Source organism: Scomber scombrus, chromosome 19 (genome assembly GCF_963691925.1).
Source record: "Scomber scombrus chromosome 19, fScoSco1.1, whole genome shotgun sequence".
NCBI classification, from domain to species: domain Eukaryota; kingdom Metazoa; phylum Chordata; class Actinopteri; order Scombriformes; family Scombridae; genus Scomber; species Scomber scombrus.
Window position 1 is genome coordinate 20,133,432 of NC_084988.1, and position 19,251 is coordinate 20,152,682.

Here is a 19,251-nt window from a genome sequence, read left to right on the forward strand (position 1 = left end):
TCACATGTGACTGCACCAAACAAACCTGTGTAGTTTCTGTCCACAGGAGTGATGGGAATGGTCTCCAGTGCTTTCTCCAAGAAGTCCAGCAAACAGGGGCTGATGACCATTTCCTCCGGTAGAGTCTGGAGGGCAACCCAGGCATACAGCTTGGCCGTCTTTACACCTCCACTCCCCTTACCTTTGGCTGCAAAAAACACATGAGTTAAAAGCACCAGAAGGCTGCACTTGATGAAAGTTCATTTCTTAGACTATAAACAAAGGGGAATCATATCAGCAGTCGCTTTTTTAAAAATGTCTTAGGCGCAGTGTCTTTTCCTCTGTGCAACGCATCAATATGCATGAGCCCGTTTGATCAAAAGGTGCCTTCCAGATTCATGCCTTAAAATAAAAAAAGATCAAATCACATGCATTTAATTCGTGGGATCCACATGAAGATGTAAATCGTCAAAGAGCGGAGAGGCGTGGCGCTGTGGTGTCGGTGATTACGGATGGTGCTAGGGCATGCAATTAAGGATGAGGGAATGCTCAGTACCTGATGGAATAGGTGGGGGCGGGGGAGGTAGGAGCGAGTTAGTCTTGCTTTGGACTGCATTGGGAGGGTTGGGAGGGCCGTTATCTTTCATACCATACAGCTTCGACTCTTTGGAGAGAGTGCGAGGGAGGGAGGATCCGCGTGAAGCGTTGGGCGACTCCGTCTTAAGGGTCTTGGAGTTGTAGTGCAACTGGAAAGAAAGAGAAGAATTAAAGAATTCAACGTCAATACAGAGTAGAGACTTTGTAGGTGATGTGGATGCTGAGGGAGATGCTGACCTTAACGTCTACTCCTGGAATGTAGAAGACTGTTGTCTCCAGATCATTGGATTTGGTCTGCAGGGAGGAGGGACATTTCTTGCCGGCTAGGAGGTGAGTGGTGGAAGTGTAGGTAGGCTGCAGCTTCTTCTTCTTGGGAGGAGACTCCTGGTCCAGACTCCTGAGGCTGCGCTCACAGCTCCTACAAAAAAACAGTGTTGTCATATGAAGAAGGTGTGCTTATGCCTGATTCTAGAAAGTTTGTTGCCAACACAGCTGTTCCAGTGACAGCATCAAACTTTAACTGGCATATCACTGAAGAGTATTTCAGAATGTAGAGTCCAATTTCAAATTTTTCGGAAGTAAATGTTCTTTATAAGGCTTAAGAAATGGTTTTCAGACCAGGATGCTTTTCATCACACCTTCTGAAGGAAATGTCCTCGTGCTCAGGTTGCTGAGTGGTGGGGTGAAGGACACACTTCCCGCTGTCAATCTCCACACGTACATCCAGCTCAAAGTCGATGTTCCTTTCGGTTGCCGGGCCACTGAAGCTGCGACTGGCGGCCGTGCTCGGCCAGCGCTCGCTGAACAGCTGACTCACAGCGGAAAAGCCTGACGGCTTCCTATGAGGCGTTTGGCTGAGGAGACAGAGCGACGAGATTGTTAAGAATGAAAGCTGAAAACTGTGACGCCTCAATTAAAGCAGAGAATTTAAATCATAAAAGCAAAGTTTTCACACAGTTATAATATGAGATTTATGGTGCTTCCTTTCATTCAATATTCATCACAAGAATGCTTAAGTAAGCAAAAGCTGGGCGGATAAAAATGAACAACTCACATAGGCCTTCGGTAGCTCGGTGGTCTCTCGCGCTCAAACTCGTCCTCCTTTTCAGAGTCTTCGGAGGAGGACCAGGACAGATCATCACGCCTAATGTCGTCATGCTGGAAGGGAATTGTGGATGAGAAGACGGCAGGGGTGCAAGGGGCACTGAAAACTGAGTGATGGCCGTCGATAACGGATGGAGAATGAAGATGATGGTGATGAAGAGAATGAGATGGCTCATCGATGGTGACTGACAACAGGTCCACCTCTGACTCTTCAGGAAACTTCAGAGAAGGGCAGAGAAACAAACTCAGGACAGATGTGATGTCGGCATAAAGGCCTCTCTATTTAGAGACATCATTCCAGCAACTCATGGAGATGATGTCTTAAGTAGAAAGTTAGCCAAGGAATTGAAACTTTGAAGGAGATAGTGTTCTGCTGATTGGACCATGTTCATTATAAAGTATATTCTCTTCTTCATATGTAACATTTAACCTTTAAATAAATGCTAAAATCAAATATCGAAAGACAGTTTAGATGTCTGGTTTTTGACGACATGTCCAATGACAGAACACTACCAGCCTGCAACTGTTCTCAGAGGAGCTGAGAGGTCATGCACTTTCTGTAAAAGAGGAATGAAAGAGAGACAAGGACAGAGATGAGGACGACATGAAACCCTGACAGGAGAAAAGGTGAAACACGCTCTCAAAGAGGTCGACAATGGAGCACCCTAATCTTAACAAGAGAAAAAGCCTTTAGTCAGCAGTAAGAACAGATTCCCCCAATGCAACTATTGACAGTGACTGACTGCTCGTCGACATCCATCAGTGTTTGCAAAGTTTATCTGAAACTAATCTGCACACAAGATCTGTTTCAATAACCATCTAAAACCACTGGCATGGTCTTATTCCAATCACAGACTTGCACATTTTTTTCTAATAACTCTGTGGCCAAGGCAAATACATGGGTGGTAAAAGGCAAACAACCACAGAGAGAGATTGACATGTGAGGCGAATGCAGTAAACATAGCCTTAAGCAGAGTCGGTCTAGGTCTGTCATCGTTAAAGAGTGATGATTGGAGGAACTGTGTAGGGAGAGATTTTTGATCATTTACACCAAAGCAGGAAAATAAAGCTGCGGACAATCGACATTCAAACAGTGCTGGATGAAAATAAACCCCAGAAAAAACCTTCATAGATTCATAAAGTGTTTTTTTATTTATTACTGAATGAAAGGTTGGATTTTCTGAGCACATTTGTGCCACTTGATTAATTTTTCAACAGTTATAATAGTAGTTAAAGTCTACTGACAGTGTCTAAAATGCAGCATGTAAGCAGCATTTAAACATGAATAAGTAATAAGGAAAATTTAATGTACTATGTCATTTGTAATTAAATTTAAAAAACAGTTCCCTTTACAATATGATTATGGTTGGGGATTTCAGGATCTGGGGCTGTCTAATTAGATCATGGTAATCACACCATTTTAATATTATACACTGATGTTCATGGAACATATAAATCACACTCCTACATATGTATTCTATCTTAAATTTTGATATGTTTTTTTGTTGTGACAATAGCTGGCAGACTTTAGTTGAGATGCTTACCATGCAGAGTTGTTAGAAATCAGTAAATATATTAAGGCGGCTGAAGCAAAGCTGATTAGGATTTTTATGCAGTTTTCAAGACAGGATGAGCATGAGTGGACTTCATAATTTATTAAAATCAAATCAAATCATAAACTTGTAGTAGCTTTTTTCTCTCTTTTTTTTAATTATACAAATTAATTTCTGAAAACATGCTTTCAGTCTGCTTATCCAAGTAAAATCAAGGACAAGCTGTTATCTTGCACGCTGTATCTCTGTGTTTGATGGTATTCTGTTGGTATTCATCAACAGAGAGGTAACAAAAGGCTGTGGAACATACACTTTAATGTGGTCCCTGTATACATGTCAATTATGGAAATATGTATGCAGCAGGATAAATTGCACAGAGCGGGATAACAGTAAATTATCATGCAAATCAACTCACACCGCTGCTCGGTATAACGTTGTTGCTTTAATATATGTTTATTGCAGAAGCTGGTATTTCATCATCCTGTTCCGACTTTGCATATTCAAAAATCCTATCAGCGCCATCAAGGTAATCACAGAGGAGAAGAGGAAACAGAAGAATTTTGTTGGTTTTGGTTAGGTATTTTTAAATCGTTAAAATTTGAATTTCTTGAAACCTTGTACCTTGAATATCTCTCCTGGACTGACAGGTGCAAATGCAGATTCCAAGGCCTGATTATTAATCTTAAATTGAACAGAAGAGTTATCAAAAAAGGAGCTCCTCCAAAATATACTTATAAAGTAATCCTTTAAGAGCATACTAGCTGCAACCCTAGAGTTGCTATTAAAATAGCATGTCAAACCCCTTTTTATCATATGACATTATGAGTTGTTGTATAATGTAAATATCATGAGGTATGGAGATCATGTACACTTAAAAACACATAGAAGTGGAGGATGATATGATGATTCTCTAACATAAAATGGCACAGAGCTAAAAATATGTTCTTTTTCATTGCCTTAACGATTGATTTGGTTATTAATTGTGTCATAAAAACAGACTTCTACAGTGCTATCAAATCTATAAAAAGCTACATTATGTTATTGTGTTAAAGTTTTCTCTGTTCTAGGTTCATTCTAGATATGGAGGACATATGTTTACCGTATCCTGGATGTTGAAGGTGACTCGGGGTCCAGGAGAGGCAGCGTCCACACGCACATCTGGTAAATCATCCACATCCCCTATTCTGGAACTGAAGGAATGATAAGTGATACTAGAGAAGTGCTTAATGACATTTCTAGTATATAAATTAGCTTATAATTGGCTTCAGTATACAAGGGATGTTGTTATACTTGTTAATCCAAGCACACACTATTACACAGCAGTTATTTTATTCACTATTCTCACCTCAGAGTTCATATTTTTTCAATAGCTTAAAAGGTCCTAATATCATTACTACATTTATTCTGAGATATGTGCATAATTAACAAAGGATGAGCACTTTCTGGCCTCTGCTACATTTTTATGTCCCCTGCATCCTCTTTGTAACAGGGCTAATGGGAAATGTGTTTGAAAAACATACAGAGCCAGCAGCACTGCTGTGAGACTGAGGTTACATGTTCTCTTTTATTTACAATAAATGCTGGATTAATAAACCTTAACAGTGTCATTTCCATAATAATACGACGCTGGGGGGGAAAGTGGCTACTCCTGCGCTCTGTTACCTTTGTCTGTCCATCCTTTTTAGAGGCGGGCGCCCTGCTGCTGCCGAGATGCTTTTGGAGCGGTTGTAGCTTGGTTTGTAGCCAAGACCCCACTTATCTTTTAGAGAGGCCGCCTGGTGAGGAACAAACACAACGTCAGAAAAAAACAGGTCACGTAAAAGCGTGAATGACACAGATGCTCACGCTGCTGTGGTGAATGCATTGCTAACTGCGGGAGGTAAAATAGATGACAATTCACCCTCATGCTGGAGCGACGGAGTTTCTTTCTGACGTCTCTCCTGATGTCGTTGACGGCGACAGACTCCAGCTGCTGATAGCGCTGGATCTCCTGGTTGATGGTTCCCTCACTGGCCCCCAGTTTCCTGTTATTAAGAACAGAGGATGTAAATAGTATTAACATGATAGCAATGGCACAGATAACATTTCTCCACCAGTGATACTTTTTTAGAATTATTCATATCAAATCATACAGAGTCAGAATAAACTAGGAAAGTGAGAAAGCAGGAATCTTACTTGAGGTCATCAATGACCTTGGCCTGCTCGTTCAGCTCTCTGATGTCAACTACCCTCTTGGTGAATTTTCTCCCGCGAGCGTCAATCACCTGGTTGCCCATTGACATCTGCCTTCTGGGGTCAACAGTCTCCTGTTGGGTCAAAATGATGTTACGAACCCAAACACTTTTATGTTGTCAGACTGAAAAAGCAGCAAACCTGCAGATCAAACCCAATACAATCTCCGCCAGGCAGTTTCTGTAAATAAAAATGCAACCCTCACAAATCAGACTCATTAAATTCAGGTTTTTTTGATTGCTATGATTCACTCAGAGTAGGTTATATGTAGTTCAATCCACACACCAGGGCAGGGACAACAAAGTACAAAACACCACAAAACAGGAAACACCACCACCGCCATCACCACTGCACTCAAAGTGAAAGAGGAAAGCATCTTTGCCACAGGCAATTGTGTAATTTAGACTAATTTATTTCTTTTCACCCATCATTAGAGCTTAATGAGGAGGGCAGTGAAAGCAAATGCTAGGCGACACTATTAACTGCGCCGCTACCATGCTATTTAGCTCTAGCATAAAAACAGCGTTGCTCAGCATTTTGGAATCCACAACCCTAATTTCAGCTGAGATGTAGCGCCACCTTGGAAGTGATTTTGTCAGCCCAGAGAGGAATTTAATACTGTGGGGTGGCTACATACACAGGCCCAGGAGAGAGGTCTTTGGGCCCTGGCACTGCCCGCATGGAGGCGAGGCGATGCACAGTTTAAGTAGTCTGCGGGGACAGATACACTCTGAGGCCTGGGGGTGATACCCAGGATGTGGTTTACCAGACGTTTCCTTAAGGTCAGCCGTGGGCTGAACTGGTTCTCTTGACCCTGCAAACAACGGCAGGGAAGATGGATGGACAGGTAGAAGAATGGACGACTTGGGTCAGACTTTAGCTTTTGAAGCTTTGTTATTAAAAAGGTGAGCCAAGTAAGATTTCTTCACATGTATTGATCATTTGGGGAAACAGGGTTATTTATATTCACTGTATATATTGTATTCAATATGAAGTTACCACTAGCAGCCAGTTAGCATAAATGACTGGAAACAGCTAGCCAAAATCTGTGTACCAGCACCTCTAAATGTCCCATGTGGTTTATTTCCGTACAAAAAGCATAAGAAAGAACAACAATTTGTGGTTTTAGGAGGTATTATGTGCAGGACTATTTCCTGGCTGGGTGCAGTGAATTTGGCGTCTCCTTAAAGATGCCAGGCCAAACCAAGACTTAGTCCTTTCAAATAATGCCCTGTAAAACCAAAAAATGTTGCATTTGAGGTGCTGGTACCCACATTTTATTGTTTGGACTGAGGCTAGCTGTTTACCCTCACTCTCCAGTCTTTGTGCTAAGCTAAGCTAGTCGGCTAGCTGGAGCATCTTATACATTGTATAGACATTTCCCAAATATCAAGCTATTCCTTTATCTTGTGACAACCACAAGTAACAGACTGAAAAGCTCAAGTTCACTGCCTAAGTTCAGTGTTTTTCTTTTTTAACTCTTTAAGTCTAAAGAAATGATTTTTCAGATATCGTCTGAGAATTTCCTCACTGGATTCACAAAACAGGACATCTGATCTAACTGTTGACATTTGCATATTTCTCTTAACATAACACTGTGTCATCATAAATCATCTGAAAGTGATATTTAAATAGCAACAGGATTGGCTAAATCTAGCAGTGTTTGAAATACTGTTCTGTTTTTGGTCTGTCTACTTCCTCTCTAAATATGAACCAACATTGACTGACCATGTGGATAGTGGGTGACATGCTGTCGGCCTCGTCCTCATCTGAAAGGTCCGCCATGGTGACGGAGTTCAGGTCGGCGATGTCGTCTATGTCCTCCTCGCCCGTGAGCGACGTCAGCGTGTTACCCAGAGCATTGAGCCTCTTGCCGATGTTGGGGTCCATGTGAACGTCAATGCCGCACATTTTCCAAAGCACATTCAGAGTCCAGGTACCAGCACTACTGCTCTCTGTTTTGAGGAAGAAGAAAGGGTAGCAAAGGATGTGGATGAAAATGAATGCAAAGCTCTCAGGTGAGATCCATATTTTTAGGACCAGAACTTAGTTCAAAGAACTTGCCTGCAGAAGGTTGCCCTGTAGTCCTGGAACATACTTCATATGTACCATCAGGGACTATACCTGTGAAGACCACAACAGACAAACATCCAGTCAAAGCCAGTTATTAATTTGTACCTACTGAAGTTCCTCATAAAATATGTTTTTAAAATGCAAATATTGCCTGACATTTAATAGAGGCTACTGTGTCACTCACAGGCATTCATGACCATATCCCCTCGGATTTCAGGCTTCCAATCGTCCCAGGAGGTCTCAAAGCCCTCGGCGAAGCGGATGCAGAAATTCTTGAAGTGGCCTTTGCTCACCAAGGACTCTGAGGAGCAGGCGGTGATCAGTGTGCTCTCGATGGTGAGGACCAGAGCTGATCCAGTGTCAAAATCTATGCTGTGGTTGGCCTGGTTGGAGAAGCAGGGAGACGGAGATGGGTTACTCAAACCTCAGGTGAGAGGGGAAGTACATGTAAAAAAAAATCCCACTTCCATGTGTTGGTAATAGGCAGAGTTGTTGGTAACACTTCATTCTGCTATACTGTAGATCTATGGTACTGTAATAATGGTCCACATAGATCTTTTTATTTGATTTTAAATAGGTAATACTTCAATCAATCAATATCAATGTAGACTTGTATTGCAAAGTCTGCCAATGACTACTCATTCATACTTCCACTGTACTCTGTGGACCTCTGAATGAAATGTTACCAAGCTTTTCAATTTGTTAGATTGTGTTTTATTGTCGGATGGGAGAAGATTTGCCCACATTACCTGAATTTCTGGATTATTTCTGCTTTTGTCCTAAAATTATGGTCTAATTGTCATCCTAGTCATAACTGTAGGCAGATGAAAGCATGTTGCTTATAACAATTCAATGACCTGCCATTATGACCCAGATAACAATCAGACCACAGTTTGGAGCAATTTGTGCAGGAATCCAGGTAATTTCCAAAGATCAAAATGCAGTGTCATTAGATCTAGTGTGTTTATTCTTAGGTATACAATTTTGTATAATTTCATGAAAGATTGGCCTGAAAAATGTAAGTAATACAATTAACACCAACTGGCATAACCTCCGTTTCAGTATGAAGTAATTACACAACCCAAACACACCCCAGACACCAACTCAAGCTTCATTAGTTGTTATGCCAGCATTGTGGAGGAAATCTGATTGTTAAAAGTGGTGTCACCCACTATTTCAACAAAAGAGCACTTGTGATGTAGTGTTTGTTTGTGACAGATTTCATCAAAGATTATTGATCACAGTCATTGTCATTGTCCCACAACAAGCCATCACAACAGATGTAATGAATTGTAGGTTACTTTTCGTGCATTTTTATGCCCGCCTACTGATGTGCTGGCCCCAGCTTCAGAGTGGATTCCCTCCGTAGCTGGTACTTGTCCTCTCTATGGAAATAAGTGTGACATAACAGCTGGTATATTGTGTCTCTACAGACATTCTGTAAGTATAACAAGACAACTTATATGGACCATTCATTAATATCCAGTGTTTCCCCTAGAAATGTACTATTAATGTAAAGGGTTGATCAGGTAGCAAAACTAAATTTCAGATGTGACATCAGTCTGAGTCATTTCACATGCAAAAATACATTTTTGAAACAATTATGTTGCGTCAATGTTTTGTAATTGAAGCATTAAAATACATTTTGTTGATAAAAAAAAACAGGACTAGTGCAAAACTCTTAAACAAAAATGTCTAACTCTATTCTACAGTAAATCTAACATATGTTGCACATATGCCTTGTCATTAAAAATAGGCCAGCCAGCATATAATTATGTGGTGAATGTGTATACAATCAGAAATGGTTTGCTTTGCATTAGAAATGTAAATTATTGAGATTGTTGAGAGGAAGAGTGCGTGGAGGCACAAACATGTTAAGTGGTCTGCTCAGTAACAGTTGGGTTAGGGGAAACACTGATATCAAAACTGATTACAGAAGATCATCTCTTTATAGGAACATACTCTAAATACACATTTCTCAAGGCTATTAATAAAAAGAAAAACAAATGTCATGAACACCGGTACAGCAAGTGCTGCTAAACGCCAGTGGAGATAAAGATGATCAAATGTAATATTGACAAAATTTAATAATGTGAGAAAAGAAGCCATAAATTATCTCTGCATGCTATAATTCTCTTTGGTTAAAATGACATTCCAAATGAAAGTCTGTTTGTTTCATTACAGCTAATGAACGCTACTGACAGCATTGAAAGATGTATGTACATATTATATGCACAGGAAAAAAATGCTGCACATTTTCCTAGGATGCTTAAACTCTTGTTAAAGGTTGAGCTTTCTGCTTAAATCATTTGCACTAGACATCAAATAAATGTGGACAGTTTAAACTGTATGACCTTTAAGCTAACAGATTGCAAACCTGCTATCTATACATCTATATATATATATATATATATATATATATATATATATATATATACGATAAATAAACTTGGACATCTGCGCCCAGAAGTTTAGATGTAAAAATGTCCTACCAAAACTGATGATGGAAGAGAGTAAAACTGAGCATAGCATATTACCTGGGATGTGTTGGTAATGGGCAGGCAGATGCCCAGGTCATTGACAGTCAGTTGGAGGAAGAGGGTGCTGAAGGCCTGGGCTGAGGTCTGCTGGATGCCTGGCAGCTTATCCACCACCTCTTTTGTGGCCATGTGGATGTCTTTGTTGAGGGCCATGCGCTGCTCGTTCCAGTTGTCATATGCTGCCTTGTAATTCAGCCAGAAGAGCACAGCTGCAGGAGGAAAAACAGGTAGGTAAAAAGAGCTTTTAAACCTGGATGTCATGTCAGTTAGTGTTAGACACTTCAAGTTAACTGGAAGGCTCAAGACATCAATACATGTGGCAGGTTTTTGTTATTGTGTTTTTGTGTTAACTCCAAAGAGCCTCAGAGGACAGTGATGTGGTTTAGAGGAAAAAGTGAACTGAACCTCTGTCAAATGCCACTGGTTGGGCGAAAACAATTGGCCTGTTCAGTGTGATGAGGACAGCTTCCTTATCGGAGGAGCCGCTGATCTCCTCCTGTAGAGCGTTCCGCAGACCGATCCGCGTTCGGAAGTACGCCACCTGGTGGAAGTCTGAGCCAGCCTCTTCATACACCTGTAAAGTGACATGGAGTCAGATATCCATTTATTAAAATCAAGCAGGCACCTGACTTTATTAAGTCTGTATAGGAGGACCTAACAAGTTTGAACATTTTTTGATTATTTTGACAAATATTGCAATTGCGATGTGATTTACGATATTAGGGGGAACGACAATGTTTATGTCATTATTCTCATTGCAAAACATATTAAAGTGATGATGGTGTGATTTCTGTGGGATTTGTACCAAACAAAGATGTTTTCTTATGTGTTTTAGAGACCAGGACATCTCGGCAGCACCACAATATGGCGATTTGAAAATTGAAGCAGGCCATATTGCAATTTTGATAACATTTCGAATAGTTGTGCACCCCTACTGGAGAGTACTTGTATTTTGTGCTTTTTTTGTTAAAGTTACTTAAGTTACTTTTACCATCATGCCGCTCATCTGTACCTGGTGCTTGACAATCTGTCCAAGGGCCAGGTTGAGATCAACTTGACATTTCCCAAACAGTTTAAGGTAACTGCTGCTGCCACCAGGCTGAGCCTTGCATTGGATCCTGTTGGACAGCTCCAGCTCAATCAGGCCCGTCTCAAAGCGCACAGCTCGCATGGAAGGAGTGGTGGCTGTCATCTGGATTCCCTGTGAACCAAAAAATGGCTTTCAGACAGTTCCATTCAAACTACAGTTAAAATCTATATCACATCGATCATACATCAAATCTCAAACCATTCCTGGTTTTATTACTTGAAATAATGTAAAGTTGGGTCTTAAATCTTCACCTGGTTGCTTCTCTCGGTGCAACTGAGGTGCTTTTTGGCATTTTCACACAAAAAGAAGCTGAATGTGAGTTACCTTGAACATGAGGCTGACAGAATAAAGCAGGATTTTTGGCTTGTCTGCATCTGCTGAGGTGTCGTGCTCATTCCACAGCGGAATAGGTTGTTCTCCTCCTGCAGGCACAGGAAGTATACAAGTCAACCTCACAGGTTCCCACAGCACTTGTGAAATAGACAGCGTGTGATTTCACACTAGTGTACCTACATGTGTGAGTTCCTAATATCTGCCAAAGTTTCCCTGTTGCAACTTCTTTTTCAAACCCCTGATGTGAATACTTGCCATACAATATTCTAAAACTCTCACTTTTCTCTCTGCTTGGTAATTAGATCGATTAAGCTTAGTGGGTCAAATAAATTATCATCAATACTGTTGCGTAAATAAACATGAGTGAATTTGTGGCAGTGCCTCAGACAAGGTTTTGTGCAGAAAATGATTGTTTTCACAGTGACCTAAGTAGTAGCTGTAGGCTATTGAATACTGTGGGGAGCAGTCCGTTGTTTAAGATAAGATTAACTATATTGATCTGAGAGGAAACTAAGCCATTACAGCAACAAAGAAAATGATATACTGTAAGCACTTTAAAAAAGTCTAGTTTGTTGGCCTTTATAACTGTATAAAAATGTAATATAAATATATGTAAAAATGTGTATTGGATTTTGGTACAGTACCTGACACCTTCTGAATGACCTCATTAACTTCCTTCATGAAAACCTTCTGCAGGAAGACCAGGTGGTTGAGAAGATCTGTGGTCAGGTTGTGCTCAAAAGAACCAATCTGTACACCAGAGGAGACAAATAAGTGTGGATTAAAAATCAACCCTAGCTGTTCTGTTCATTCAGTTAGGTAGCTAATCAACTTTTAAAATCACTGCTCTGCCACACTAATGTAAACCATCCTAGCAGGAGCCTCCTACCTCAGCCACACAGCGCAGGTAGTTGCCTTGGAGGTAGTTGCCCTGCTTTGCCGGGAAGTCATCGGCACCCCAGCCCTGGTCGGAGTGGCTCTCGTGGTCCTCCATGATGTACTCTCCTGACATAGTGACCGGGGGCAGGGTGAGGCTGGCTGATGGTGGCATGGTGGACATGTCCACTGGGGACACTTTTGACTGGAAGCAAAGCTTGTGGTTTGGCAACTCAAAGGTGAAACTGGTTTGTGCTCCTAGAAGAAAGAGAAGAAAGGAAAAATATGCTTCAAAATGGATATTTAAAACAGAAACACAAGGCTGAAGTATTTTTGTATTATAAGATTCATGTATAACATATTGGAAGAGCGTAATTGAAGCTCAAGCATAGGACAAATTAATCTGGCAAAAACATGCACTCATTACTTTACACCATCATGGAAATCAAGGTCAGATCTCTTTTCAACACACACACACACACACACACACACACACACACACACACACACACACACACACACACACACACACACACACACACACACACACACACACACACACACACACACACACACACACACACACACCTGTCATGCCATGGCTCTTCATACGACCCATTTTGTACTCTGCTTTGAGTGAGGGCAGCAGGGCAGCCCCGATGGTAATGCCATCCATCATGGCGCTGAACTTGAGGACGATGGGCTTCTTCTCCAGTCCTTCAGGAAGCTGGGGGAACTCGTTGGCCTCTACGGGGGTCTGATTGATGCTGGACGCCTTGTCAGAGGGTTGTGGGGTCGGGGTGTCCTCTCTGTTGGGAGGTTGACTGTAGGGGATGGGGGGGAAAAAAACAACATTTGCTCACTCAATGACTGTTGGCTAATTATCTACGTGAGTGGTGAATGATGTTAACAATAGGAGTGGATTTAGCATCCACTTGAGTAGTAGAGTGTGTTAATATGCAGAGCTTGGCAGATACTGGCTCGTTTTCCTGTGAACATTAAATAATGGAAAAATTGTTTAATATCCTAAGCACACTTACAACTCTATAAATATATTAACATAATTCAAAACTGTTACCATGGAAACAGGCCATACACAGGCTTTGAACACAGTTAACTGGCAACGGTGTGGATATACTGTGATAATCTGCCACTTATGGAAATGAAAACTTTTTGAGAGCTTTCCATTGCAGAATTAAATATAGCTACAAGTGTACAGCAGGGTAGAGTCTGTATTTCAGTAGTTTAGCGGAGCAGGCTTACCTGTTCGAAGGCTGGCGGATGAGGTCGGAGATCTGTTTTGAAAGCTGGTGGGAGCTGCGGACCATCATGCTGTGCAAAGTAGCCGGGTGCTGGGGGATGTTGATCATGATGGCCCCCACTTTGAAGACGGCAGCGTTGTTGGTCTTCAGTCCCCGCTGGGCGCTGTACAGGGCCTGAGATTTGGCGATGTTGCATTTCACCACGGTTCTGAAACAGAAGGGGAAGCCTGAAGTGAGCGGGACGGGGGGACAGCGATGTAGTTTCTCTTCAGGTGATGTCATTTAAATGTGCAAGTGGAATTACGACAAAGGGCGTCAAACAGTGAAAAATACACCATGCAGATTCAGGACGGCATTCAGATTTCTGGACACGGGTAGAATGAGCAATCATGACGGTGACAGAGGTACATGTTCCACTATGAATGAATAAGGTAATGAATTGTACACTATGGCAACCAAATGCACAGTCTTTTATGTAGGAAACAATGTGATCTTGACTCAACAGTTTCTACATGCTACAATCTTAAACATTTGTCGACTAAAACTGAAATAAAATGCTGAAATACCACACTGGTATTTTAGCATTTCAGACTGAACATTACAACATTCATCAGTAAAGCTGAAGAGATTCACAAATAACGTCCTGCTTTCCACTGAAGTCTCTGTAACCAATGAAAGTGGCTTCATATATATATATGTATATGTATACACACAAACACACTAAACAAGGAGAGTCCTGAGTGACCGTTCACTGAAAATATACACGTGGAAGACAGGTGACTCAGACAAATGAAGGATGCGCGATAAGGGCAGTCGTGGTTTTGATTCACTGATGTGTGTGAGTCCTGACAGGCAGAAATAACATACAGAAACTCTTGTTTAGCTGTGCTGGTTGGAGATGTTGGGAAATCCTCCAGTCTATGCAAGAAGGTGGAAGAGAAAAGAATATATAAAGAAGAAGAAGGAGAAGAAGAGGAAAACAAAGTGTGAGACAGCTCAAGCTCCATTTAAAGAAAGTATTTAAAATGCTAAAGTAAGCTGAACCATCATAAAAGAGCAAGGTTTAATATAATCAGGAAACTGAATCTGGAAGAAAATACCTCAAAACAGCGGCAGAGGTTCTGCTAATATAACACACACCATCCTTCAGTCGTGACCCGACACGTTACTATTTCGCATTGTTGTTGCTTATGATTCAATTAGCGTCCTTCATCTTGCACGCCACGTTACATCGAATCAAAACAGGCGAACAGATAAATATGCGAGTGGCACAGCGATTATTTTTACTTACATCTGAATGTTGGCGACGGCAATTTTATACATCAATAACAACTAAACGATACAAGGCTTCTGTCTGATAAACACAAATTTAATCACGCGGGCGCATTCTGAGCATATTGTATAAAAACAGGGTTAAGCTTCAGAGCTTTTATTTTCACAGAGAGAGCACCTGTTAAATAGAATGAAATGGGGAGGGGGGCAAAAGTATAGTTTTAACTGAACCAAAAAAGTGGAGATACATCAGCCTGTTTCAATGCATGACTGTAAGGTTTCTAACCTGATTAGGATGGTTATGCTTTGAGGAAATTGCTTGCAGTAAAAAATAAAAAAAAACAACCCAAAAAAACAGAAAATGCTGTTAAAATTACCTGGCTGGAAAAGAAGTTTGTAATTGGCTCGTGCTGTGAGTGCCAAAGCGTGTGGATAACACTTTTTGCACTACTTCACTTTAAACTCAAAAGATACTTATAAATTTGACATTAAAGTGTGCGGTGTGTTTGCTTGCAGATAGAGCATAGTAAATCTGTGGTAATACAAAATAAATAGAGGAATATTGAATAAGAGCACCAAAAATCGTTATTAGTCATGATTTAAAAAGGTAAAAAAAGATTTACCAACTTCAAACCAATTAAAAGAGATACAAAAAAATACTGCATGCAAACAACAATCTGCAAACCCTCATTTAGACATGGTTAGAATCAATATAATCTGTTAAAACTGTTAGATGAAGTAGAAAATATAAAGCGTCTTTCTTTTCAAGCAATTCCTTTCAACTTGAGACATAAAAACCTTTCTTTATACTGTGTATTAGCAGAACTAATGAAGACTTTGTACATACTGGATGTCAGGTGTTATGCCCTCCAGCAGAACAATGTTTACTCCTCCTATATGAGCCGATGCACAGGTCTCCGTCATTTTCTGATGTAGAATATCTGCAGACACATGACCGTAAAAAGAAATATTAAACAGAATAGCATCAAGATTTAAAGTTAACTAAACAGCACGCTAGTAAAAACGCGCATGTTTTAACCCCGTCCCCTCACCTTTCATCTTCTCCTTCAGGGTGAAGCTTCCGTGGATCTTCTTCAGTTCCGCCTCCATGGTCAGACCGCCGATGTCGGCCTCCAGATGGGTACGGTTCACCATGCCGATGCCGAACACGATGAGGGTGACGTGCTGGGGCTCCGAGCTCACCAGGCTACGCCGCCTCCCGCCTGCGCCCGGGGGCTTGTTGGGCGTGGTGGGCTCCTGCTGCTCGTTCTCGAAGATCACTTTACAGAGCGGCTCTGAGGGCCGACGTCCACTTTCTGCAGGAAAGATAATGGGGGGGAGAATATACAAGTAGAATTAGCTGTTGTCAAGTGATACATATTAGAACTTAAAACCTAATTATTGGACACATTTCTTTAAAGAATAGACATTATTTATGTAGAAGTAAACTGTGATCCAGTGTGGATTACCTCTCGCTTACTCTCCTAACTTCAGCTTGTGACGAACACTGCACAAACTCACAAAAAAGTACTCAGCAAAGTTTTAATGCCTGAGGAGTGAATTCTATCCCTGCATCAAGGTGCGCTCTAGCGAAACACCGTCCCACCATTACAAGCTCCTCTCTTATACTTAATGAACTCCTCAGGGGGAAGCTGTGAGCTTTTAACGTCAGCTAAAAGGTAATATCAGGAAGATAATGACCATAAATAATTAAATAATACAGCCAATGGGAATGATTAAATATGACACCGCAGAGTACAATATTATGATGTATTAAATAGGGAACAGGTCACTAAATGAATTTAAATACAGCAGGAAGCTGTACTCCTGATGTCAGTTTGCAGGCTGGGACAAAAAGGGGGGCTTCTCTGTTAAGTGCTAACTGCTTACAAAACAAAAATGTTGTACAGTGTAGCTTTTAATAAACTTTATCTCTTTTATTTCAGTTTACTTTTGTTTTGTCTTTTTAATTTATTTTAACCTAGTTTTTTACTCTTTTAATAAACTTTTTTCTTATTCTCTCTTTTTTTTCTTTTCTCTTATTTTACTTTATTATTTATTTATTTATTATAAATCCGAAATCATTTCTTTTCACATTTTATCTTATTTTCTCTCATTGCATTGTTCTCAATTTTTTCTTATACATTTTTCATTGTTTTTGTATTCCTTTTCTTCAGGTTGTCCTTGGTCTACACTTGTTCTGTCTTATTATCAGTTTGTCAATCAAATGTGAAGCACTTTGAACTACATTAACCTGTATGAAATGTGTGATATAAATAAAGTTTGATTGATAGATTAATTTGTATCGCTGATACAGCAATACATTAAGAACATGAAGAACAAAACTGACATATCAGTAAAAAACGCAAAGATACGCACTTAAGGTGAGGACAAAGATGATAGGATGAAAGAAAAGAGGAAAAGGGGTGCAAACGATGTGTCAGGAAACAAAAGAATGGGAAAAAGCAAAAAGTACAGAGAGAACTTGTGCAGATAATGTGTGGAGAGAAGGTATGGGATGTAAAAGTGGAAACTGAAGCGCAGGAATGAGGATCTCTGGCTGACTGTCGGATGTGGATTCCCACCTGAGAGGCAGTTCTCTGGGGAGCTTTTCTCCAGGATGCCGGTGGGATCGGAGATGAGGGAGTAGAAGTTGAGCAGCTTGTACATGTTCTGCCAACATTCTGCTGACGGCTCGCTCTGCTCTGACACCGTGATGGAATCGGAGTCGTCCATCTGGATGGCCATGTGGTCCGCCACGTCACGGGAGCCCTTTCTTGACACCTGAAGACATTACGGAATGTTCCACGTTACGAAACGGATAGAAATGCCACGATATGCATCACAGGTTCAAAGGGTAAATAAAAAAGCCTGGCTAGTACATCTATTTCTTCTTTTACTGACCTTCTGTTTACTCTGACAGTTCAGTTGTGAGCTTGTAAAAGGTCACGACTGTTACAGCTAATGAGACCTTGAAGATGACAGCAGCTACTTGCAAAACAAACTTCATTATAACAAGGAGTAACTGGTTATTTCAGCAGACAGAAATTCCTAAAAGAGCTGATTTAGATAATACAGTGCCTGTGAAAAGTACTTCAACTCTGTCATGAGTCTCTGATGAGATCATCTTTTACTTTAATAATAATCTCCATGCATCAAAAAGTGCTTGGCTTCTCAAAGTTTGAAGCTGATGTTCCCACCGCTTATATAAAATAACTCTCCTGGTGATAACTTCACCAGCCAGACGGGTTACTCCTCTTTAAGTTATGTATGAGAACTGTGGACTGAATAATAGACTTCATTTTACAAACATATCACATTGTGGTTCAGTGAATGGTAGCTGCTATGTGAGGCTTTTATTATCTACTGGCTCCCTCTAGGGTTTGTGTGTATAAACAGTTTCAGTTCAGAGTGGATTTTGTGATAATACTGATATTATTTAAGGTCTGGACAGGTGTACCACTGAGAAATATCTGAGTCATATTAACACCAGATCATAAACTGAGGTCCTGAGGCAGTGCTGGCTGCTTCCACAGAAGTGTTTGTTTATGTTGTGGACTCTATACATTTAATATGAAACTGAACTGTTGCTTAGCGATGAAATTCCACTAAAATAAAATCATTTTTCATTAATTTATGTCATTCATTTATATCTGTTTTTGATCTTTTCTTTGTGTCCTTGCTCACAACATGTCTGTTATTAATCGTGTTACCTTTGAGGTGCGCCGCTCTGAACGCCCAAGCGAGCTGCGTCCCCTTGGCTCCCTTCTCCCCAGCGTGTCCATGCCTGATGGAGGTCCGTTGGGAGGTAAACCCCCAGTACCCCCGGCTCCTCCTCCTCCTCCACCTCCTCCTCCTCCTCCTCCTCCCCCTCCGCCCACCCCTCTCTTGCTCTTCAGGGTTTGCGTCCCACTGCGTCCCGCGCCGTTGAGGCTGCCTCGGGAGCTGCGGCTAAAGTCGGACGACCTGAAGTGGCGGTACGGCCGGGCCTTGAAGGTGGGCGTCGGGGAGGCCGAGCCGGCGGTGTAGCGGCTCAGCTTGATGTCCGTCTGCGTTGCCTTGATTTCGTCGATCATGGTGCTGAACTGGTGGATGAGGCGCACCAGGGCCATGTCCACACGCTGGCTGATGGCCTGGCAGGCTGTGGTGAAATCGCAGTGGAACGTGTTGTATTGGCGGCGGTTGAGGTCGTGGAAGGAGAGCGGGGCGGCGGTGGGGCCCTGCGGAGCGCTGGTTGACTTCTCCATCACCACCGCGTTCAGGCTGAATGTCTCAATCAACAGCGCCGGCTTGAACTCGAGAGGAGGGAGGTTCACCATGCCTTGTCTAAAAGACAGAGT

General features: G+C 41.4%; 1 protein-coding gene across 2 annotated transcripts in view; it reads right to left on the minus strand.

Moving 5' to 3' along the window:
- Positions 1–19,251, minus strand: part of kiaa1109 (KIAA1109 ortholog) — a 67,512-nt gene that overhangs the window by 12,481 nt on the left and 35,780 nt on the right. Inside the window, exons 48-74 of one of the 2 annotated variants that reach the window (XM_062439767.1) lie at positions 18,625–19,237; positions 17,497–17,695; positions 15,964–16,227; positions 15,759–15,852; positions 13,641–13,847; positions 12,966–13,201; positions 12,391–12,635; positions 12,146–12,251; positions 11,493–11,590; positions 11,091–11,279; positions 10,484–10,652; positions 10,076–10,287; positions 8,840–8,923; positions 7,723–7,921; positions 7,530–7,589; positions 7,194–7,420; positions 6,103–6,279; positions 5,409–5,539; positions 5,134–5,257; positions 4,896–5,008; positions 4,333–4,423; positions 3,855–3,914; positions 1,631–1,899; positions 1,215–1,430; positions 814–994; positions 536–725; positions 26–187 (exon numbers count right to left, since the gene is read on the minus strand). In XM_062439767.1, the coding sequence (XP_062295751.1) occupies positions 26–187; positions 536–725; positions 814–994; positions 1,215–1,430; positions 1,631–1,899; positions 3,855–3,914; positions 4,333–4,423; positions 4,896–5,008; positions 5,134–5,257; positions 5,409–5,539; positions 6,103–6,279; positions 7,194–7,420; positions 7,530–7,589; positions 7,723–7,921; positions 8,840–8,923; positions 10,076–10,287; positions 10,484–10,652; positions 11,091–11,279; positions 11,493–11,590; positions 12,146–12,251; positions 12,391–12,635; positions 12,966–13,201; positions 13,641–13,847; positions 15,759–15,852; positions 15,964–16,227; positions 17,497–17,695; positions 18,625–19,237 (4,916 nt within the window). The remainder of the gene's footprint in view (positions 1–25; positions 188–535; positions 726–813; positions 995–1,214; positions 1,431–1,630; positions 1,900–3,854; positions 3,915–4,332; positions 4,424–4,895; positions 5,009–5,133; positions 5,258–5,408; positions 5,540–6,102; positions 6,280–7,193; positions 7,421–7,529; positions 7,590–7,722; positions 7,922–8,839; positions 8,924–10,075; positions 10,288–10,483; positions 10,653–11,090; positions 11,280–11,492; positions 11,591–12,145; positions 12,252–12,390; positions 12,636–12,965; positions 13,202–13,640; positions 13,848–15,758; positions 15,853–15,963; positions 16,228–17,496; positions 17,696–18,624; positions 19,238–19,251) is intronic. The other variant, XM_062439768.1, reaches the window with a different exon arrangement.